At 46.8% G+C, this 23,365-nt stretch overlaps 2 protein-coding genes across 4 annotated transcripts in view; one reads left to right on the top strand and one right to left on the bottom strand.

The window, feature by feature from the left end:
- Window positions 1-4,029: 4,029 nt before the first annotated feature.
- Window positions 4,030-23,365, bottom strand: part of LOC131501086 (myosin-16) — a 62,760-nt gene continuing 43,424 nt past the window's right edge. For 2 of the 3 annotated variants that reach the window (XM_058710793.1, XM_058710792.1), the window contains 11 exons: window positions 22,457-22,589; window positions 20,930-21,146; window positions 18,548-18,684; window positions 18,351-18,454; window positions 13,908-14,100; window positions 12,782-12,985; window positions 11,449-11,574; window positions 10,261-10,431; window positions 9,442-9,642; window positions 8,225-8,452; window positions 4,030-4,426 (listed from right to left, as the gene is read on the bottom strand). In XM_058710793.1, coding sequence (XP_058566776.1) covers window positions 8,252-8,452; window positions 9,442-9,642; window positions 10,261-10,431; window positions 11,449-11,574; window positions 12,782-12,985; window positions 13,908-14,100; window positions 18,351-18,454; window positions 18,548-18,684; window positions 20,930-21,146; window positions 22,457-22,589 — 1,687 coding nt within the window. In that variant the 3' untranslated portion in view covers window positions 4,030-4,426; window positions 8,225-8,251. Of the gene's footprint in view, window positions 4,427-8,220; window positions 8,453-9,441; window positions 9,643-10,260; window positions 10,432-11,448; window positions 11,575-12,781; window positions 12,986-13,907; window positions 14,101-18,350; window positions 18,455-18,547; window positions 18,685-20,929; window positions 21,147-22,456; window positions 22,590-23,365 lie in introns of all 3 variants that reach the window. The other variant, XM_058710791.1, reaches the window with a different exon arrangement.
- The window catches only part of KPNA7 (karyopherin subunit alpha 7), a 102,811-nt gene continuing 91,018 nt past the window's right edge, over window positions 11,573-23,365 (top strand). Inside the window, exon 1 of the mRNA XM_058710806.1 lies at window positions 11,573-11,713. Coding sequence (XP_058566789.1) covers window positions 11,690-11,713 — 24 coding nt within the window. The 5' untranslated portion in view covers window positions 11,573-11,689. The remainder of the gene's footprint in view (window positions 11,714-23,365) is intronic.

Here is a 23,365-nt window from a genome sequence, read left to right as displayed (position 1 = left end):
GGGTGGACACCACCTTAATCAAGTAAGCAAACTTAACATCACAAACAGTGACACAAACTGACATCATATATTTTCTGGTGTGATGCAGTGGGTGGGACACAGCTTTGCTTGTTAGTAGTCCTTGCCCACAATGCATAATCTGAATTGAATTATGACAAACCTCTCTTGCTCTCCAAATAAAGTCCATACTCCCCGTAACAAGTTGTCAAGGTCTCCCATGCTCTGTCACCTTCATCTCTCACCATGTCCTTTGTGCAGCAGACACTGTGGCTCTCTACACATCACCTTTACTCTCTTGGCATCTCTACTTTTGTTCAGGTAGTTCTCAGAGAAGCCAGGCCCTTCCCTAGTCCGGGGAATGAGCCACAATTGGTCCATGCCTCACGTGGCAGCCCCATTGCCGCTTGCCGCTAATTGGCTTAGGGATGGGTGTGTGACCCATTTCTGCCAATGGACTCAAGGAGTTTCCTAGGGACCTTCTGGGAACAGATAAGGTCCCTGATAAAAAGGATGATGACGAAGTCTTTCTTTTTTTCCTGTCTTAAACATAGTTGTGGGAAGATAAGATGGTTAGAACTGTGGCAACTGTCTTAATAGACCTGAGAGTAAAGTAGTGTGGAAAGGTGGAGACCTAATTCCAAAACCGTCTGGGACTGCAGGGGTTGGTGTGTAAGATCATTAAATGTCTCTATTGCTTGTGCCACTGTTGCTCATGTGCTGCTATCTGCCACCAAGCGCACTCTTAGCTGGTCCTCCCCACACCCACCTTCCGTTCCCACATGCTCTACCTCCCCTTTATGTTTAATTCCTGCTCATCCTTAGACTTCAGCAAAGACATGATTTCTTCTAGAATGCCTTCCTTTATCTTCCAAGACTGGGCTGAGCGTGTGTCCTGTACCTAACCCCACAGTAGCCTTTCTAATTGCTAAACTCTCATCATACACTTTTCCCCTTGGTCTAAATGTCTGGTTACTATTTTGCTGCCTATACTTAAACTTTTTCTTCAATGTATGTAGAGAAAAGTTTTATGGAATCAGTGCTTCAAAGCTGCAGGGTACAGTTTTCAGTAGTCTAAGCCAGGGTTCAGGAAGTAGAGGGAAGAATTGTCCCTTATGATAGCCAGCAGGTTTCCTTCCAGTCTTGCAATTTTACTGTAACTCAGGGTTGGCCTTTTCACAATAGATCTCCAGGCCCAGTTCCTGGTAGCTTATGAGTAGAAGGGTCAAGGGGACTTTGTGATGATTTTGTGATTTCTGGAAGCACCCAAAGATGTGTTCCTTGGGAAGACCCAGACATGCTGGTTTCCCTACAGGGACTCAGGATTGGTTCACAAGTGAGAGGAGGGGGAAGATAATTGGCGTTTTTAAATGTACCTGGGATTTGTTTTAATGGGATATGATAAGACAGATATGGAAATGATCGTCATGAGGGAAGTTTCTATACTCACAGACCCATCCCTAGAAGCAGGAGCATTGGCATGTCATGCCCCTTGGGGCCATGTGGGGAAGCACCAGGGTAGGCCAGGAGGGAATGCATGCATACGAGTCTTTATTGTGGTTTCATGGGCAGGAATGGGTGAGGTGAGGTGAGCAGGTTTAGGATTGGCTAGTTTGAATAATTTCATTAGGTTCTGGAACATAGGAGCTGTTCCTAGTTGTTTGGTATCTGGCCCTGGGATGATTAGGACAGAGGAATATTGCCTCCTAGGACATGAGAGCTAGATGGAGGAGGCAGTTTGGAGTATGGGCTCTGGATTGGTTAGTCTATATGAAAGTCGTTTGCTGTCTGTAAGAATTATCTAGCCCTGGGAGAGGCAGTGTCTCCTTGGTCAGAGAGGCCACAGATGGCAGAGTATCAAAAATACAGAAAATAAGGGGCTCCTGGGTGGCTCAGTCAGTTGAGCGGCCGACACTTGATTTCAGCTCAGGTCATGATCCCAGGGTCGTGGACTGAGCCTCACATCAGTCCGCACTGAGCATGGAGTTAATATAATCATCGATACAAAATTTAACAGCCTTGAAAGCTAGTCCAAAACATTTAGCAAACCCATTTGAATAGTTGTTGCTCCATTTACTCTGCAGTACCTGGTGCCAGTGCCCTGATTTTGGTCATCGTGGATACTAATTTAATGTTATTATTTTGCAAAGCCATAGATTATATCCTTTTAGGCTTTTGCGCCATTCTGAAATTACATGTCCTTGGGCAAAAACACCATGTGTGTCTAAGTGAAGTCCATTCGCTCATAAATACTGGGTCTAAAAGCTTCCCTCACCCCACTCAACAAAGGATGTTTAGCTCTGTCATTAACTGAATGGTCTTGGGCAAGTCACTGAGCCCGTCTACATCTATTTCCTCTGCCTCCCCTCCCCTTCCCCCAACAAAGTGAGGAGCTGCTCTGGAATTCTCCAAATGTGGGGAGACCATGAGTAGACCATCCACCAGGAAGCAATGATAAGTTCTTAAAATTCCATGGAATTCCCCTTGCATTTGTCCAGCAAGAGGCTTGTTGCTGTAAGCTGCTGGACTGGTAGGCCAGGCCTAGCCTCCCTTGGGAGATTGAGTGTTAAGTCCTAAAGAATGCTAGAAGAAACGTGGCAAGTGTCTAAGTGTTATGCATAATAGGCTCTGTGCCAGGTTATCTTGTTTAAACTTCACATTCCTAAGAGGCAGATACTGTTATTATCCCTCATTTAGTAGCTGAGAAAACAGGAGGTGAGATAGGTTAAGTTGCCCATGGTCTCACTGCATGAGAAAGAAAGAAAGTGGAACTCATATTTATCTGACTTCAAAGTATAAGAATTAGACTTACTTTATGTAATTACAGGGGTGAAGAGTAGATCAAAATGAAGGCAGGATACAGGGAGACATTTTGGTTCAATATTATTTTGAACCATGAATGTCAGTCAAAACTGCAACGGGCTGCCTTTTTTTCTCACTGGAAGGGTTCAGGTACAAGTTGGGTTACCATTTTTTCAGAGATGTTATAGAGGGGAATCTCCAATTGGCTAAGAGTTGGACTAGACACCCTCTGAATATCCCTTTGAACCCTAAAATTCTGATATGTGTAATTCTAAGATTTTATGATTTGTTGTCTCCCAGAAAATTCACACATAGCCATTGGAGACCCCACCGCCAGAGGGCAGTGTCTCCATGTTTGATCCACTTGCACAGAAGGAACTAAGTGGTTCCCTCTGGAGCTGTCTAGAGAAAGCCAGCACTGAAATGGGCCAATGTGAAGAGAGAGAGGGAGTCACCCACGGAATGTTAACATCCCTTCCTTTACCAGCTGAATAATGATTTCCGTAGGCCAGGGGACTGGAGAGAGGTCAGAGTGGTGAAAGTCAAGGGAAGACACCATTTCCAGAGAGTTGGAGAGAGGTGCCTTCTGAGGGCTGTGCACTGGCAGGGAGCCCTCCTGGTGCCGTCTCTTCCAATCCTGCATTCCAAAGACTAGGAAAGTGAGGGGAGGAACAGGGTTGAGGATGTTAAAAGGTGACAGTGGAAACCCTCTCACACTTGAGAACTTTGAAGGACCCAGGTATATTCAGCCTGGAGAAGAGAAATCTTGAAGGGACTGTGGGAACTGTCTTCCTCTGAGGTTGTTATGCAGGGTCTTAGGTATCAAAACCAGTGTTAAAAAAAAAAAAAAAAGATACTACTAGGGGGCAGGTCTCAGCTTGATTTAAGGAAGAACTTAAATCTTGATTTAAGGAAGAACTTGCCCATGTCTGAACATCCTGGGAGATGCCTAGGTAGAGCATGTGGGGGCCTTGTGGGTCATCAGCCTGGATGGATCTTAACATCTCTTCAGGGATTCTGTAGCTTTCTCGGCTTTACGAGACCTAGTTAGTCTTCATATGTCAGAACACCTTTTCACCAAGACTGCATAGTTTTCATGGTTTCCAATAGAAGTAAGCCTGTGAGTTAGGATATAGGGATAAAACAGAATTCTGACATACTGAAAAATTGCCTTTGGGTTTGGAAGCCTTAGAAAAATAAAATTTCTTCACTTACAAACAATCCCTAGTCTATTTTTCATGTTTCTTTTATTTAAACTGCATTGGGACAGGGCATTACAATTGTCCACATGAGGAATTATTTCAAGAAACAGCCAGGTCACACAGACAGTTACATATTCCGTCTTTGACATGAACATGTAGGATCTCAACTAAAACAGACCCACTGTTACTGTTATCCAAGTGCTTGCACATCTTGATACAGTCTCAGAGAAGCCACACTAATTTTAGTTCCTCTGATGCCTGGGTATTTACATCCCCAAACCCTTTCCCCCCACAGCTATCTTTATTCTGTAGCACCTCTTTCTGGCTTATACTTTCCTTTGCATAGTAAACATTCTCAGGATACCCATTTTCCTGTTTTCATGTATTTTCCCTCTTGGTGGTCTGCTGTTGAGATCTGTATCACCCTGAAAGAAAAAAGAGAGAGAGGTTGAGAAAATCCTTGTGGACCAGAGCCAGGAGTTCTGACATCTCTACCTCCTTCTTTTTTTTATTTTATTTTATTTTATTTTTAAAAAATTTTTTTTTAACGTTTATTTATTTTTGAGACAGAGAGAGACACAGCATGAACGGGGGAGGGACAGAGAGAGAGGGAGACACAGAATCGGAAGCAAGCTCCAGGCTCTGAGCCATCAGCCCAGAGCCCGACGCGGGGCTCGAACTCGCGGACCGCGAGATCGTGACCTGAGCTGAAGTCGGACGCTCAACTGACTGAGCCACCCAGGCGCCCCTCTGCCTCCTTCTTCATAGAAAGACAGTGTCCCCAGGATGCTTCCTTCCTCATAATGGACACCATCATTGGGTCATAGCTGGTTCATTCCGCCTGAGGTTGTGAAGGTTTAGACATCTTTGGGCTTGAGGTGCCCAACTGGGCCTGGACTCCATACAGGCCATCGAGAAGGCTGGAGTGCCATCCCCTGGGACAGAGTGCCCACCACGAGCCTGCCTGTGGTGTCTCATGAGGGGCCAGCAGGCTTGTTTTGCCATTGTGATATGTCTTCCCAAGAAGGAAAAGCTACTGCTCATCACATTCCACACGTGGATTTCAAAAATTAGCAAGATTTCCTTATGGAGATTATGGAACACTCGTACCCAACGGGGCCCTTCACAGCCTCGCACATCTCAGTGCTTCTAGTTTCATCTCTCGCCCCATTTCTCTCCCCTCTTCCTGAGCTCCCCTTCTCTAGCTATGCTGTTCTCTTGTATGAATCCAGCTTCGGCACTGTTGGCATATGAATTCCATCTGGAAATCTCTTCTTTCCTTCTCTATCTGGTGAGCAATCAATTTTACTTATTCTTTTTAATTTCCATTAAACATTTTGTTCTTTCTCATTTATTTTAATTAATACCAGAAACTAATACTTTTATAAAATACATTGACCATGCACTTGGATGTCATAGCAGTATCAGTTGTTATAAAAATTTCTAGAAGCTTCCTCTCAGTTTCTGTACTTTTGTTGTCTTGGGCAGGTGACAAACAGGGACCACTCGTGGAGTGGCACCGCCTTAGGCTTTTCTACGGGTCACATCCTCCGTGAAGGTGCTCCACCCAGCCACCTCAGGTTAAACCAGTCACTCCTCCCCTGTGATCCTCCCCGGTGAGATGCAAACACAGCATCACAGAACATTTGCTCACAGCCCTGTGGTGATGTGTGCTTCTTCCTCTCCACCAGATTCCGAGCTCTGCCAGGGAGGGTGTCCTTTCTTATTGATTATTCATCTCTGTGTCTCAGAGTCCAGACCTAGGCCCCGTTCAGAGCCTGGTCAGTATTTGTGCCACTGAATATAAAGCCACTTTGGAAAACTAAACTCTTGTGGGGTCTTGGCTGAGTGTTGACTCATGTACTGGTTTGCTTATGACATCTCAGGGCTACGGATGGCATATCTAGCCCTGTGACCAGCTAGGGGAGATGGGCTAAAAGAGTCTCATCACCTCTGGGTGCTTGTTGGCAGGACTGTGGCCTCATGGTGTGGAGACAGAGCAGTTGGACCAGGACCAGCAAGCCCCAGCAATTAACAGTCCCCAGGCCAGGGCAGAGAATCTGTTTTACAAGATGGCTAATACCGGAGACTAAGACTTTGCAGGTGGAAGGACTCTAATACCTCCTGAGTCTGGGTGGTGAGTAGTAACCCCCACCAAGTGAGAGTTCAACAGAAGGGACCCCTTTTGGGTTTTTGCCCTGAAAGGAGATGGCTATACATTAATTGTAGGACTTGTCCAGAGGCAAGCCTCTGGTTTCCTTAACTTCCTGAGCTAACCATTATTTAAGAATTAGAGAATTAAGAAAAATATTTTTTCCTATCTTTTGTTCCCTCCCTAAGCACATGGTAAGAAAAGGCTCAGCTTGAATTCAGAGGCCAATGGGGTTATCACTTTTGGCTAAAACCCAAACTGACCCTGTACTGAGAGAGAGCTGTGAGTGAGTGGGGAACCTTACCCTCACTGGGGGACTGATTCACCCACATGTTTGAACACAAGGCCAGAAGAAAATTCCCATAATCCATGGGGGTTGAACCATCGGTACACAGAAACTTCAGTCCCCTTCCCTCCTGACCTAAACCAGGTCCTTGATCTTGAGTTGTCCTGGTTAATCCTAAACAGAGGGCAGCCTTATCAATCTCCAGAGTAATTAAAATAAAAGACAGTTTGCCTTTCCATAGCATAGGGCTCGTATGACCATGAGCAGGTCACTGAACTTCTCTGAACTCATTTTCCTCACCTGACAAATGGAGATATTTATATATCTCCTTATCATAGGGTAAATAAGATAGTGAAAACTACTACCATGTGCCTGGTTCTGATAAAAGGAGGAGAAACATCTGTTCCCTAGCTCTGTGTTTCTGTAAGGGGAGATTTCTGCTACAGTGTTGGTTTTAGCATACGTGATCATACATGTGATTACTGTAGGGGTGATTAAACCACAGACACTGGACCCACCTCTGTAGCTTCTGACTCAGTAAATCTGAAGTGAAGCATAAGAATTTGCATTTCTGGGGCGCCTGGGTGGCGCAGTCGGTTAAGCGTCCGACTTCAGCCAGGTCACGATCTCGCGGTCCGTGAGTTCGAGCCCCGCGTCAGGCTCTGGGCTGATGGCTCGGAGCCTGGAGCCTGTTTCCGATTCTGTGTCTCCCTCTCTCTCTGCCCCTCCCCCGTTCGTGCTCTGTCTCTCTCTGTCCCAAAAATAAATAAAAAACGTTGAAAAAAAAAAAATTTAAAAAAAAAATAAATAAATAAAAAAAAATAAAAAAAAGAATTTGCATTTCTAGCAACTTCTCAGGTGATGCTGATATTGCTACTGGTCAAAAGGACCACGTTTTGGGGGAACCACTGCTCTAGAATAGTGTTCTTTGCCTCTCTCCTCATCTTTCCCTTGCTCCTCTCATGGAGGAGGAATGATTTATTCTGTGTTTGGAAGACGGGGTCAACATGTACCCCATCTGGCCTCTCCTTTTGGATCTGCCTGTAGGGTTGATGAATCCTGGTCATCTGTCTCCTTGGAGTAAGGGTTGGTCTTTATGGAGCAGGGCTGTGGTTGATCAGTTCTGCAGGTACCTTTAATTCTGGGGTAAAACACAAGGATGCCCAGGTTGGACACCCATTAAATTCTCAATCTAGAATTGTAACATAGTAAAACTTGCATTTTGACTTTTATATATTTGCCTCCTATACTTTTTTTTTCCTCGGTTGATTCTGAATTAAAGAAAACAAGAAAGGACTACTTTACGTTGTCCCCCTGGGGGACAATAATAATTATTACTTCCTTAATATTAGAAACCTAAATTCAACCAGTATTGATGAAATCCTCAGGAATAATGATATTGTGGGGATGTGAAAGATGAACACATACTGCCCGTAGGCTTGCAAATGTCCCTGTGGTTCTCCACTGAAACAAGCATTGGCACCTGTCTGCCAGGCCTAGTGTCAAGTGGCATTAGACATTATCTCCAAGGAGCTTCCACCCAGACAGAGGAGTGTCATGACCGCTGGCACCGGTATCACAGGTGGAGCTCACATGCTCGAGGGCTTTGAGAATCCAGAGAGGGAGAGGGATGTGTTGCAGCTGAAGGGACAGGGGAGGTTTGGAGTTGGCACTGCATGAGGCCAGGGCCTGGCAGACAGGAAAGCAGAGAAGTTGGAAGGAGCAAAGCGGGAGCAGGGAAGGTAAGCTTGGAGCACGGGCATCGAGAGTGGAGTCCATACCTACCGGCCGTGGGCTGGAACACGGAGAATCTCACTCTTCAGAAAGGGTTTTGGAGGAGCCTGTCTTGGACACCTGGATGATCTCCACGGAGGTGATGCCCTTGCCGGCCACGCGGTGTCTGGTGCGCAGCTTGTTCAGGGCGGTCTCTGCCATGCCAGCTCGCTCCTCAGCGTCGTCCAGCTCATGCACCGTCTTTCTGTAGCGAGCCAAGGTCTGGTTGGCCTGCTCCTCCTGTGGCAAAAGCATGGTGGAAAATAGGGCGTAAACCTGGGCGTAAATCTGGTTAAATGTGCATCATTATCGGTTGGTTCAACGTGGACACGTGAGAGTCCAGTCTTTCAGGACTTTTAGCTGATTCTTTTTTGGCCTTGACATCCATATTTCTAAATAAAATGTGCTGTGTTGATGCTTCTATAATTTGTAGTTTTAGCCATTAGCTACTGGTGCCCCACTATGAAAGGTGTGGATTTAGCATTTTTCCCCAGCCCCCACCACACAGCTCCCATCCCCTTATCTTCCCAGTAGAATCACAGTGCTATTTCGGTTAGAACCATATGAACTGTAAGCGTGATCTTTATCGAGCCATTTGGGAAAGGCACTGGTTGTGTGGGTGGCTGATGGATTCAGCGTAGTAGCCCCAGAACTGGCAGCAAACAATGGCAGAGTCCAAGTTCTATGTCAAGGTGGGGGTGGGGGTGTGCTGGTGCCGGTAGGCAGATGTGTGGTATAGGGTTGAGGCTTGAAGCCATCATTTGCTAACCATTTGACTTTGATTTTAACATTTGCTAACATGACATAAATATCCCACTCTGGGCTATGTCCTCACCTGTGAAACAGACTAAGAAGATCAGTGTTCCTGCCTTGTGTTCGGAGGATTAAAGAAGGGAAGGGTCTTGTGTTTAACGGTCTGAGCAGGAGAGAGAAGTTATCCTGGCAGAGGCCACCAGGGGCAGTGGAAGCAGGACAAAGGCAGCAAAGACTTTCCCTGGTTTTAGATCACACCTTACAGGTGTTCTTGGGGGATATTTTCATTTTCTACGTGTTCTTATCTCCAGTGTGTGGTGTCCAGTCCACCTATGAAGTGCCATGGACACGAAGCTCACAGGGGCCATCTTTCGGCAGGGCTCGATTCCTTTCCTGTGGTTAATGCCAGCCAGGTGCTGAGACCTGGACTGGGAAGGGAGGGCACGTTAGGGACACACGTTAGGGCGAGCACCCACCGCCTCTTCAATCTGCCGCTTGTAGATCTTCAGCTTGTTCTGCAGCTTCTCCACCAGCTCCTGCATGCGCTGGTTGGTCTTGTGGTCCTCCTCCGTCTGGAAGACCAGCTCTTTGAGGCGGCGCTCATTCTTCCGCAGCGTCTTCACTGTTTCCACGTGCTGTTTCTGCTCACCGTCCAGCTCTGTCTCTAGTTCCTTGATCTGAGGGAGGAAGAGAGGGACATGGCTGTGAGAACACAGGGTTTTGAACTTGCGAGCTCAGTGGCCTTGAGTGGGGGCATCATGGTGACAATGTCCATCCACCTCTTCCCCACAGGAGAGCAGGCAAACCCTGGACAGGAGGGTCACACAGGTTCTGCCCCTCATGGGTCTGCTGTGGTAGTCAGATGGGTCCCTTTCTCTGAGCCTCACATTTCCTTCTCTGGGAAGTGGGGGAGGGAGGGGCCTGACAGGGTCACCAAACCTCCTGCGCCCCTCTAGCTCTGACACCCCATGGGTGAAGACCAAGGCTGGTTTTAAGGAAATTGTAAGGGAGGAACAGTGTTGGAAACAGAGACTAGGAACAGACAGAGGAAGAATCCTGGGAGCTCCCCTGCTTGGGGGCACAGTCTGGGGGAAAGGTGACGGGAGAAGGAAGAGGAGAGGAGACCTATGTACAAATAAATTACAGCTCTCCTCTCATTTTCCTTTCCCTTCCTAGCATCTGAATAATCCAGTTCCTCATCAAGCACTGGGTGCTTTGGGAAGCTTTGGGAAAAGGCCCCTGCCCAGCCATGTCTCCCTTCTCTCCCTCCTGGCCCACCTCGGGGTCGCCCTCACCCTGGCTTCCAGTTTCATGATCGTGCGCTTCCCTCCCTTCAGAGCCAGCTGCTCAGCCTCCTCCATCTTGGCCTGCAAGTCTTTGATGGTGATCTCGTAGTTCTTCTTGATTTTCTCCAGGTGCATGCAGTGGTCCTGCTCTTGCCGGAGCTCCTCCGCCATGCGGGCGGCCTGCGGGAGGGGAGCAGAGTGGGGACTGGAGCTGGGTTCCCATGCTATTGAGAGATGAGGGACCTTGACCTCTGGAGACCAGAGGACCAAGTGGTTGACAAGGAGAACCTTGCCGATGTGCTGCTGGGTTTTGGTGGAGCGGGTGCCCCATGCTCCTGTGTCTCTCCCAGTGACAGGGAGGAGGCAGGCTCATGCACTCACCACCAGGGCCCCCAGTCCCACAGACTCCCACCAGCCTGGGGCTCTCCAGCCACTCTTTGCTGCCTCCTCCATCAGGGGCACAGCACAGAGGGTGGGCATAGCGCAGATCTGGAGGAGGAAGACGAAGGTCTGCATGTAGCTCCTGTGTGGCCTTCAGCAAGTCACTTTACCCTCTCGTTCTTGCATTCATTCCACAAGTATTCATGGAAGATCTGCATGCTGGGTATGGGTCTGTTCTCTCGAGACCCAGCACCAAATAAGACCTGCAATGGTCCTGAGCTGGCATTTCAAGCAAGTGCAACAAGCCTGGCGATAGCATCTGTATTCCTTCATCTTTAAAGTGGGGTGCGTGGTATCTGCCGCTCAAGGTTGTGTGAGTCCCCAAAGAGAAATGGGGCAAGACCACTGGCAGCACGTCCTGCTGAATCTGTCCCTGAGCACCTGGGCATGGCTCCCATCTTCCTTTCACTAATGCTTCTCCTCAGGCTGCTTTAATGCTCCTCTTTGCCAAAAGACCTGCCCAGGAAAGCCCACTTTTGATGGCTTCTTTGACCCATGTCCCCAGGCCTCAAGCTCTGATCTCTCACATGGTCGTGTATAGCTTGTAATTATTCCTTACTTGTATGTGTTTGGCTTTTCGGAAAGGCCTCCAGACTCCTTAGGACAAGGACCACAGCCCTACTGGCAGGGTGCTGGCGCTGCACAGTGACCTTTGAGGGGAGGAAGTGGCCTTCCCTGCTGAGGGTGGCCTGGTCCTCCACAGGCGGCCCAGGCCGGGCCCCCCTCCCACCAGCACCAGGCAGCATGCACACTTACATCAGTCATGGCTTTCTTGGCCCTCTCGTCGGCAGAGCGGAACTCACTGATGAGCTCCTCGTGCTCGTTGGAGATGCGCTGGACATCCGACTCCAGCTTGCGCTTGACCACGAGGAGGCTTTGGTTCTAGAAGAGAAAATAAAGACATTGCCATGAGGCAGAAGTCTGCACAGCCCTTCCCGTGTCCAGGAAAGAGAAACAACTCTCTCACAGACATACTTGCCAGACCCCCCAACAGGAAATGGCCCTGGACCCCCTGCTTGAGGTAAGTGTCTCTCCCTGCATTTTTCTCTGTGTTTTAGAGCAGAACACGTATCACAAGGAGTCCAGGAATAATGTCATTTCGGCCTGGGATGGGTGGGAACTCTAGAACAATCCTGAACTCAGAGCTGGGAAAACCCAGGTTCAACCCCGGTACTTCTACCTATGTGGATAAATTCTTTACCTCTAGGCTTCGGTCTTATTTCTAAAATGGGGTTGTGATCCCTATATGTCCCATGCACATTTTTTCTTTTGGTGAATTCACATGAGATGCTAAGTAGGAATTAAGTTTGTGCTGGCAAAGTATTGCACTATAAGCAGTATTGGTGTTACCGCTGGTAGATAAGGGTCCCCTTTTTTGACCACACATAAGCCACTCAACTCTCTGGGTCACGGTTTTTCATTTGTAAAATGAATGTCAGACTTTGTTTTTATTTACTGGTTTTTTTTTTTTTTTTTTTTTTTTTTTTTTAAGTAGGCTCCATGCCCAGCAGGGAGCCCAGTGCATGGCTTGAACTCACAACCCTGAGATCAAGACCTGACTGGAGATTAAGTGTCAGGCTTAATTTAACTGACTGAGCCACCCAGGTGCTCCTAGACTTTGGAATATTCTAGATCCCTTCTAGTTCTGAAGTTCTATCCTCAGTGACACTGAAGGTAATGGCAGTCCTTAAAGTTGGCTAAATCATCAGAATCTCCTGAGGAGTTTAGATCCAAAAGTTTAAATTTCTGGAGTCCCACCACAGACCAGATTCTGGATCACAGCCTCCAAGGGAGAGAGTCTAGGAGCCTGCCTTTGAAAGCTCTGCACAACAATGTACATATAGTTCACACACTGTGTGTGCACTAAAAATGGTTAAGAATGGTACATTTTATGTTACGGGGGTTTTTGCCATAACAAAAGAAGTCTCTGCAGGTGAGTTCTGAGGATTTCCCAAGTGGGGACACCATCTGCCTTTGAGTTTTGAGGGGAGCCCACAGGGTTTGGGCACCATCCTGGCCCTGCCCCCACACGCCAAGTGTGAGTCTGCGTAGACCCCCCCCCCCCCCCCCCAGGAAGCCGCCATCTTACCTGGATGTTGACCTCGTTGTGCCGCTCGGTGATCTCTACCACCTCCTGCTCCAGCAGCTTGCGGGAGCGCTCGCTGCCCTCCAGGCCCGCGCGCACCTCCTCCAGCTCCGTCTGCAGCAGGCTCAGGCGCCGCTCCTGCAGGTTGTACTGCTCCCGCAGCTCCTCGTGCTGCCGGGCATCCTCGTCCATCTGCATCTGCAGGTCCTGGGGGGGGCCAGAGGACCCGGCCTGAGCCCATCTCCCGGACCCTGGCATGGTCTGGGCTCAGCAGGGAGCTGGGGTCTGGCTGGGGAGCTCGAGGCCACAGAGGAGTAGGAGAGTGGAAGGTATCGATCTGCGCTGGGGGAGTTCCCAGTCTGGTTGCGGCCTAGCTGGCCAGGGCCCAAGCGCCCCCAGAATTTGTCCAGTGAGAGGTAACCATAAGGTCAAGGCTTTTCTGAGGACAGAGCACCTTGAGTTTCCAGCAGGCCCTTCTCACCGAGGCCTTCCTCAGTGATCTTGACCATTACACCCCCACTGGCTAACCCACATCTCCCTTCTCCTACCTGGTTGTTTCTCTGTAGCACGTATCGCCGTTTTTAATACTACAGTTTTATTTATGTGTTGTTTATTGTCTATCTGCAGGGATGTCTGTTTATTATATACATTCTTGTACCTCTAACACCTAATACAGTGCCTACGCTGGGCAGGTCTCTAATAAAATGTATGTTGAATACATGGATCCAGCTACAGATGCTTTAAAGACCAGTGATAGCAATAAAGGAAGACTTCAATTCTATTTGTGTTTTTTTCTTAAGATGAGTGGTGGGCATATAAGTATTTACTATGTTCTTTGTTTTTCTGTCCTGAATTCACTTATAATAAGTCAAATGATTTTAAGAACCAAGACAGGCCCAACTTTCTGTTTTCCTTCTTTCTTCCCTCTTTTTAGTGGTCCAGGGTATGGACTTAGGTGGTTGGGGCCTCTCATATAGATAGTCCCCAAGTGTCCTGTTCCCTAGACTTCCAGCCACCCCATGCTGCCACTTTCATGCTTTTCTCCTAGCTGCAGACATGCATGAAGTTAGCTTCCTGGACCTGCAAGCTTGGGGATGGCTTACTTTGTGATTAGGTCCCAGATTGCTACCTTGATTTGCTGTTGCAGCCTTTTCAGGGTCTTTACAAGTTCGCTGTTGTTCTTGTTGGCGTGGTCCAGCTGGATTTCCATCTCATTCAGGTCCGTCTCCATCTTCTTCTTGAGCCGAAGTGCCTCTGCCCGGCCCTTGGCCTCTGCCTCCAGGCTGGCCTGCAAGGACTCGATTGCCCGCTGGTGGTTCTTCCTGCAAGTGCAATCAGAGAAGACCCTGGCATACTGGGCCCGCTGGTCAGGCTGTGCTAAACCTCCCTAGTTAAGAGTTCTGTGAGCATCAACATGCTTATGGCCACCATATTTGAAATTAGAGTGTATCTTCCCTTAAAGCATTTAAGTGGGGGAGTGTGTGCTTTGGGAAAGGACACAGAAGGTCAATGTTTACCTCATATCTTTTGTGATCTCAATTCATTCAACATGCAGAATATCCCTGCAAGGAAACTGAGGCTCCAAGATGATGAAAAACATGCCAAAGGTTTAGCCCATGACAGAGACAGGATTCAAACCCAAATACTAGCTGTTTTGTTTTTGGTTTTTTTTAATTAGAAAATGTGAGCTTTGGCTATACAAGCCAAAGCTTGTCTCTCTGTAAAACAGCAGTTATTGATTGATTGTATTTAATATATTTAGTTATATTGTAATCAGTATAATGAGCATTTTCATAAAACCCTCCATAGAAGGAGACTAGAGGAGGCAATTTACATGTTCAAAAAATATTTGTTTCATTGAGGGAAATAAATGGCTAGCATGAAAAGATCCTGTCACCTGCCCCTTGTCTGTGGTGTTCACCTCTGCTCTACCCCTGCACACCTTCTGTTGTGTAGGCACATTGCTGGATTTATAGCACTCTGAGATGTAGTCAATTTCTAGACATGGGAGAAGGTATCATGACATTCTCAAAAGTGAACAGAATTTTTGTTCAATTTGACTTAAAAAATAAATACAAGAAAAAAACTATACAACATGTTGAAAAAAATAAAGGTCTAAATAAATGGAAGGACATTCATGTTCATGGATTGGAAGATATAATGTTGTGAAGGTGGAATTCGGTGCAGTCAGTATCAAAATGCCAGCTGATTTCTTTGCAGAAATTGACAGGCTGATCCTAAAATTTATATAGAAATGCAAGGGACCCAGAATAACCAAAATAATCTAGAAAAAGAACAACAAGGTAGAGGACTCACACTTCCCAATTTCAAAGCCACAGTAATCAAGACATTGTGGTCATGGCATAAGGATAGACCTATAGATGAATGGAATAGAATTGGGAATCCAGAAATAAACCCAAGCCAATTCATTTTCAACAAGGATGCTAAGACCATTCAATAGGGAGAGAGCAGTCTTTCCAGAAAGTAGTTCTGGGACAACTGGATATCCACATGCAAAAGAATGAAGTTGGACCCCTACCTCATACCTTATACAAAAATTAACTCAAAATGGACCAAAGACCTAAATGTAAGGGCTAAAACTGTAAAACTCTGATCTCATCTAGGAAAAATAGGCAAGAATCTTTGTGACTAAATTAGGGAAAGAGTTTTTTAGATATGACACCTAAAATACAGGCTACCAAAGAAAAAAACAGGTACACAGACTTCATCAAATTTAAAAACATTTGTGCTTCAGAGGATATTATTAAGAAACTGAAAAGGCAACTCACAGAATGGGTGAAAATATTTGCAAATTACATATCTGATAAAGGATGGGTCTAGTATTCAGAATATTTAAAGAACTCTTACAACTCAACAGTAGAAAGACAACCTAGTTTTTAAAATGGGCCAAGGATTAGAATAGACATTTTTCCAGGCAATATAGAGAAGTGGCCAATAAGCACATCAAAGATGCTTAGCAGGAGCAGCTGGGTGGCTCAGTTGGTTAAGCTTCCAACTCTTGATTTCAGCTCAGGTCACGATCTCATGATTCGTAGGTTTGAGCCCTGCATCAGGCTCTGTGCTGATGCGTGCTCTCTCTTTCTCTCTCAAAGAAACTTAAAAAAAAAAAAAACGACTTAAAAAGGTGCTCAGCATCATTAGCTATAATGGAAATACTGTTCTAAACCACAGTGAGATACTACCATACACTAGGTTGGTTAGGATAAAAAAAGGTAATGATAAAATGTTAAGAGAAGATCTGGAGACCCTACAGCCCTTATAACCCTGAGAATGTAAAATAGTACAACTGCTTTGGAGAAGAATCTGACCATTCTGCAAAAAGTTAAACACAGAGTGAACATATTACCGGAACTTCTAGTCCTAGGTACATACCCAAGAGAAATGTAAACCTCTATCTACACAAAAACTTGTATATGGATGCTCATAGTGGCATTATCCATAGTGGCCAAAAGGTGAAAACAACCCAAATGTCCACCAACTGAATAGATGAATAGATAAATAGATAAAATAGATAAACAAAATGGGATCTGTCCAAACTATGGCATAGTATTCAGGAATAAAAAGGAATGAAATACTTACACTTGCTCCAACATGGATGAAGCTTGAAAACATGGTGCCAAGTGAAAGAAGCCAGTCACAAAGGACCACATATTGTAGGATTCCATTTATATGGGATGTCCAGGATAGGCAAATCCAGAGAAAGTTATTGGCTAGATTAGTTGTTGCCTAGGTCTGGGAGTGGGGGTGGTGGGGAGAAATGGGGCAACACTGCAAAAGGATATGGGGTTTCTTTGGGGGAATGATGAAAATGTTCTAAAATTGCAGTGATAATTGGACAACTGAGAACCATTGAATTTTTCCCTCGTCATGGGCAAACTATGTAAATTATATCTCCAATCTGTTGCAAACTCTCTCTCCTCCCCTCCCCCCGCCACGCCACATAGTGGCATATAGCTAGATATTTAGGGTTTATTCTAATGGCTGCAGAGTCATGGGGCTTCTCCCTCCAGTGGCTCTGCCTGCAGCTTTGTTAGGGGTGATTGTGGGGGATGTTGTAAACTCAGGAAGCAATAGTGCAGGAAGATTTCAGGCAGGCAGTTTAGGCAAGATGCCAATGTGGATAGTTGCAAATGTGTGCAACTCATGTGTGCAATTCTTCTCAGAATCACAACAAATCATATTTCTGTAAACAAAAACTTAGTGCTGAGTCCAAAACTTATTGGAACCTCAGGCAGCAACAGTGGACACTGAATTAAAAAGAAATCTCCAAATCCAGCACCCAGCAGATCAGTTCTTTTCCATGACGTGGTGGTTGTTTTCTGAGGGTTCATGAATGTTCGTAGTAATTTATATCTGTGTGGCTTTGCAGGTTATGGAGTAATTTCATATTTATCATCTCAGTTAATCTTCACCACCCCTGAGAGGGGTGACGAGAAGCTATCGTCATTCACATCTGTCAGATGGGGCAACTGCATCCATCTCACAGGGGGGCTTTCTGATTTTTTTTTTATTGTGGGAAAATATGCATTACGTAAAATGTCCTATGTTAACCATTTTGAAGTGTGCGGTCCCGTGGTATTAAACACGTACCTCATGCTGTGCTTCTACTGGCACCGCCTGTCTCCAGAACTCTTTTCATCTGATAAAACTAAACCATGTTCCCATGAAACACTAACTCCCCAATATCCCACTTTCCCCTGGCCCCTGGCAACTACTATTCTGCTTTCCGTTTCTGTGATTGTGACTGGTCTAAGTACTTCCTCCTGTAGGTAGAACCATGCAGTATCTGTCTTTTTGTGACTGGCTTTTTTCACTCAGTTATAATGTCCTCAAGGTTCACCCATGTTGTAGCAGGTGTCTGAATTTCCTTGCTTGTGAAGGCTGGATAAATTTGCACTGTGTGTAGAGACCACATTTTGTTTATCCATTCCTTTTGTCAGTGGACTTGGGTTGCTTTCATGCCACAGCTCTTCTGAATAATGCTATGAACATGGTATACAAGTATCTCTCCAAGACCCTGCTTTCAGTTCTTTTGGGTAAATATTCAGAAGTAGAATTGCTGGATCATACGGTAATTCTATTTTAAATTTTTTGAGGAACCTCTATACTGGCTTTCACATCGGCTGTACCATTTTACATTCCCACCAACAGTGCACAAACGTTCCAGTTTCTCTACATCCTCACCAACACTTGTTATTTCTTGCGTTTTGGATAGCAGCCATCCTAATGGGTGTGAGGTGGTATCTCCTTGCAGTTTTGATTTGCATTTCCCTCATGACTAGTGGTAGTGAGCATCTTCCCATGTGCTTAGTGGCCATTTGTATATCTTCCTTGGAGAAATGTCTGTTAAAGTCCTTTGCCCATTTTTGGATGATGATGATGATGATGATGATGATGATGATGATGATTAATTATCCCATGGTGTTTTGTGATCACTGAAGTACTATGTTTCAGAGTATTCACCTAAATTGCCCAAGGTCAGATGACTAGTAGGTGGCAGAGGCCCGTCAATGCTACCCAAAGTCAGCCTCCCATCACCTCAGCCCCGTACCTCGTAGCTTCAAATTCCTCTTCTTTCTCGTGGATTCTCCGGTCGATGTCAGCTTTAACCTGAGCCAGTTCCAGCTGAATTCGAATCACCTTGCTCTCTTCAACCTGCCAGGAATATAAACATCAGTCTTTCTGGCCAAGTAGGTGCATAGTCCCTGGCCAAGGGTCCAGCCTCCAAGGTGATGGCCACATGGTTACCTCCAGGGAAGATTCCGCTTCCTCCAGGGCCACCTGGAGTTCTTCTTTCTCAATCTCCAATTTTTTCTTCAACTTCTGCAGCTCATGCACACTCCGTCCTCCCTCACCCAGCTGATCAATCAGTTCCTTTATCTCCTCTGAGAAAGGAATATTCTCGTTAATAAGGCACATGAGGACCACCAGCTTCCCAGGGCCATGGCATGTGACACAGACATTCTTACATCAGGGCAGAAGCAGGCACTCCTAGCCTCACTGTATCCAAAGAGAAGCAATATGCTCCAAGTCGTAGACTCATGGAGCATCAGGGCTTGGGCATTGGAGAACAGTGAGTTCAAGCTCCTCGTTTTACAGATGAGAGGCTGAGGCCCACAGAAGAGTGGGTAAGCACTGAACAGCTTGGTGGGCCAGTGCCCAGGACTCCCCAGGCCCATTAGGCCTAAACTCCAGGCTTTCCTTTCTCAGACCCTTTCTCCCCCTCTGCATCCCCGCCACCAGGTCTGAAAACCAAGAAAAGGTGGAGGAGTAGAGCCTTTCTGATCTCCTTCCTCAGTTGGGAGACCTGTTACCCACCCAGAGGAGCTCCCAGGGATCCACCCAGCACCTTGGAGCAGCCATAAATGTCAGCCGCAACCAGAGGTGTCCGAGAAATGTGACTACCTTGACTAATCCATGACCAAACTCCATTCCTACATCAAGCCTCCCTGAGTTCAGAGAAATCTCATTTAATCCAATATCTTCCTGGTTGGGTTTCTAAGTTCCAGGTAGAGTGGAAAGCACTGGGGGCATCATCTAAGTCTCAGCTGTTGGGGTCCATCTGTGCTGATGTCACAGACACACTCGTAGCCCACATGGCTTCCTGTCGTCTGTCCTGGACATAGTGGCTGTTTCCAGAACATTCTCTACTGCACTGCTCTGGGATCATGAGGAATGCTGTGATGGTACCTCACACCCTTTCAGCCCAAGTAAGCTGCTTGGCCATTCTCCTCCGTCGCTCCCACCAGGCTGGGACTACTTTACTTAATTTCTTTTTAATTAAAAAAAAAATTATTTTTTGAGGGAGAGAGAGAGAGAGAGAGAGAGAGAGAGAGAGAAGAGAAGAGAAGGGGAGGGGAAGAGAGAGAGGGAGACACAGAAATCCAAAACAGGCTCCAAGCTCTGAGCTGTCAGCCCAGAGCCCAACACAGGGCCTGAACTCAAGAGCCACAAGATCATGATCTGAGCTGAAGTTGGATGCTCAACTGACTGAGCCACCCAGGTGCCCCTGACTGGGGCTACTTTACAAGGTTTGTTCCCACCTATGCTTCACGAGCCAGGTGAAGTGCATATTCCTCTGCTCTTAACTCCCAGGTTACCGGGGAGCTTTCTCATCTGCACCAGGAGTTGGAGGTGGGATGGGGGTTAAGGGAGGAGGCAGCGCCCTGGGACCTTCAGCAGAACCTAATCAGCAACCCCCTCCTATTTTCTGTCCTCTCCTAGTCCAGGCAACCTTGATCTGGGTGTTCTGGTTGTTTCTCCCCTATCTTAACTCAGGTATTTATATTTAAGACCTTTAGTATTCACACTTTGGAGACTACAGAAGCAAAGCCTTCATACCTCACATGCTGGGCTCTTGAGATTATCCCCTGTGAACCGACAACTCCCCAGGGAGGGACTCATAGGACCTTGGGCAGGTTTGGGGGACAATCAGGGACCATCTGCCTCTACCCTCCATTACAGTGACCCTACATCAGGCACCTAACCTGAATTGAGGAAACCCTGTGTTGACTGAGATTTTTGCTGCTCAGCAGAACAGTTCTTGAAAACAAAAAAAAACAAAACAACAACAACAAAAAACCCTGACCTATCTTACACAACTGATTTTGTGGTTAGAAATGTGTACCTGCCATAAAAACTTATTAATGCAGTCAAATCCCTGTATAGCAAAACATTCTTCAACAGATAGGCACCAATTTTCAAACAACATCCAACAGAACGGAGTTCCAGCATGCGACTCCTATACGTAAGAAATCTTCCATGTGTATATGTTGTGTGCATAGGACAGATGTAAGGGCTCAATACTTAAAATCTGTTAAGTCCTCATTTCTGCCAGCTACTCTACTCAGTGAAGATTTTACACATTTTATCTTATTCCAACTGTCTCAACCTTACAAGGAAGACATTATTATTTCCCCAATTTACAGATGAGGAAACTGAGGCACAGAAAGGTTAAGTAACTCACCTGCTCGAAGTCATGTTGCTGAGTGCCCAAGTGCTTCTACAAATTGCTTGCCAGGCAGTTGGCATTTATTGTGTGTACCTACTATGTGCCAGGTACTCAAACATGTGATGCGCTCAGGAGGAGGGAGGCCCTGCCTGGGTCTTTGTCCCTGCCCTCAGACTCACCCTGCAGAGTCTTGTTCTCCTTCTTCACCGACTCAAGGTGCTCCAGGGACTCCTCATAGGCGGTCTTGATCTTGAAGCTCTCGGTCATGTACATGCGGCACTCTTTCTGCGCACTGTCCACCTCCACCTGCAGCTCTTCGCACTTCTGCTGCCACTCGGCCAGCATCTTGTCAAAGACTCGCTGCTTCTTGTCCAGGGCAGCAGCCGCAGCGTTGGCCTGGGGAGAGGTGGGGATGATGGTCTCCGGGGGTTCTGACTCTCCAGCCCCTTCCTCTGCTTCTGCCCTCCTCCCTGCCTTCCCCAGCCCTCCCCAGTAACTCTGGTGACCACAGATTTCTTGGGGATTGGGATATAATTCAACATTTATAGCACAAGCACAGGGCAAGGAGCCTGGAAAGAGTTACCCTCCAGTTCTAAAACTCCTACTACTAGATATGTGACCTTGGGCAGTCTATTTTATCTTCCCAGGCTAGGATTTTCTTAGGTGTATGATGAGGGATCTGGGCCACAGTGGCCTTCCCAGATTTAGAACATTCACCCAACCCCCCGTAACATTTTTCTCTATGACTTACTAATACCTGTTACATGTCATTGTCCAACTCAGAGATGGGTTTGGTGTTATTTTTCTTGTGAATCAAAGCTGATTATTTTCAGACCTTATTTTTCATAGACCTTTCCTCCTTTTCATAAGTGTCCAGCAACTATGTATTTACTTTTTAATGTTTATTTTTTGAGAGAGAGAGAGAGAGAGACAGAGCGTAAGCTGGGGAGGGGCAGAGAGTGAGAGAGAGTGAGAGAGACACAGAATCTGAAGCAGGCTCCAGGCTCTGAGCTGTCAGCCAGAGCCCTATGTGGGGCTCCAACTCATGAACTGTGACATGACCTGTGCCGAAGTTGGTTGCTTAACCGACTGAGCCACCCAGGCACTCCAGCAACTATGTATTTATTGCTGTGCAATACTTGATTTTGTAAATTTCTGCTTCATTTCTTAATTTTGGAGGAGCAAAACCTTTTCAGGTTTTGGGGCTATTTTCCTGAAGCCTCTCACATGGATATGCCCCTCTGCCCCTCACCACTGGCATGAAGCAGTTGCCCTGAAACACCAAGACCAGGTTCCTGTGTACCAGTTGAAATCTTATTTAATTTGGCTGAAGTCTGGCAAATCAGTCTGAACCAGGGATGCAAACAGGAATGTTTAGCCACACAAAGTGTGTGTTATGTGGTTTGTGTGAGGAAAAGGGGAACAGAGACAATAGGTTGCATGACTTCCTGGGACCGTTTTGTCCTCACCACAGAGCTATTTGAATAGCGACCTGTTGGGTGTTAAGATTGCAGAATTATGAGTGTATAAACACATTTGCAGGCGAGAGCCTGTGTTCAGTGGGCCGGAATACAGACCCTGTGCTCCATCCTGTTGGGCCACCTGTTTTTTCTTGGGAAGCCCAGACATGTGACAGTTTCCAACAGCTCCCTGGGGTCCCTTGGACCCAGCAAATAGGCAGCCTTCGAACATTTTGACCCCCTGACCTTCTCCAAGTCGATGGTGAGGTCCTCGATTTCTGCCTGGAGTCGCTGTTTATTTTTCTCAAGGGAGGCAGCCCTGGCCTGGGCGGCTTCGGCTGTCTCTTCTGCTTCCTGGAGTCTGGCGGCCAGTTTCCTCCTGTGGGTGAGGGCAAGAGAGGCCATCAAGGAAACATAGAAGCCCATGGGCTAGGGGGCTGTGTTTGTGGTCCTGAGCTCTGGGGTCACAGTGGAGAAGTTGCAGATAAAATGGAGAGTGTTAGAGGAAAGCAACCACTGTCTGTCTGTCCATCCATCCATCTATCCATCCAACAATTATGTATTGTTTCTACTCTGTCAGGTATCGTTACAGGCATTCGAAAAACAGCATTGAATAAAAACAGACTAAGACTCCTGCCTTCACAAAACATCTGTTCTAGACGAGGGATAGACCTAGAGACAGAAGCACCACGGAGAAAGTAAAGCAGGGAGGGGAACACATGAGCGGAGGCCGGAGGGAGAGGAGGGCAAGGACCCTGTGGGTGTCTGGGGAAGAAGGTCCAGGCAGAGAGAGGTGAGGGACTGAGATCTAGAGTGAGCTTTGGGGTGGGACCAGGCAGCTGCTGGCCGCTCTCAGCAGAAAATAGAAAAGGGCCAGAGCTCAGGAGCTGGAGGCTACAGGAAGGCAGATTTAGGCTCAATGTATGAAGACCTTCTGATAAGAGATTTACGTCAGCTGGAGGGCTCTGTGCTTATCACTGTCATGTCGCCACAAATTTCCAGGGGGCGAGCAAGACAGGCAAGCAGGCCGGGGTACCCTCCCTGCCTGGTGCCTGGTGGCTCACATGCAGGGCTTCCCGTGGGCAAGCCAGCCAGCCTGTTCTACAAGAAGGTGGCTCTGAGCCACATTCACGTGTCCACTCTTACTTCCTCAGG

This window comes from Neofelis nebulosa, chromosome 18 (genome assembly GCF_028018385.1).
Source record: "Neofelis nebulosa isolate mNeoNeb1 chromosome 18, mNeoNeb1.pri, whole genome shotgun sequence".
Classification (NCBI taxonomy): domain Eukaryota; kingdom Metazoa; phylum Chordata; class Mammalia; order Carnivora; family Felidae; genus Neofelis; species Neofelis nebulosa.
The sequence above is the reverse complement of the archived record's forward strand: the minus strand, read 5'-3'. Positions and strand labels throughout refer to the sequence as shown.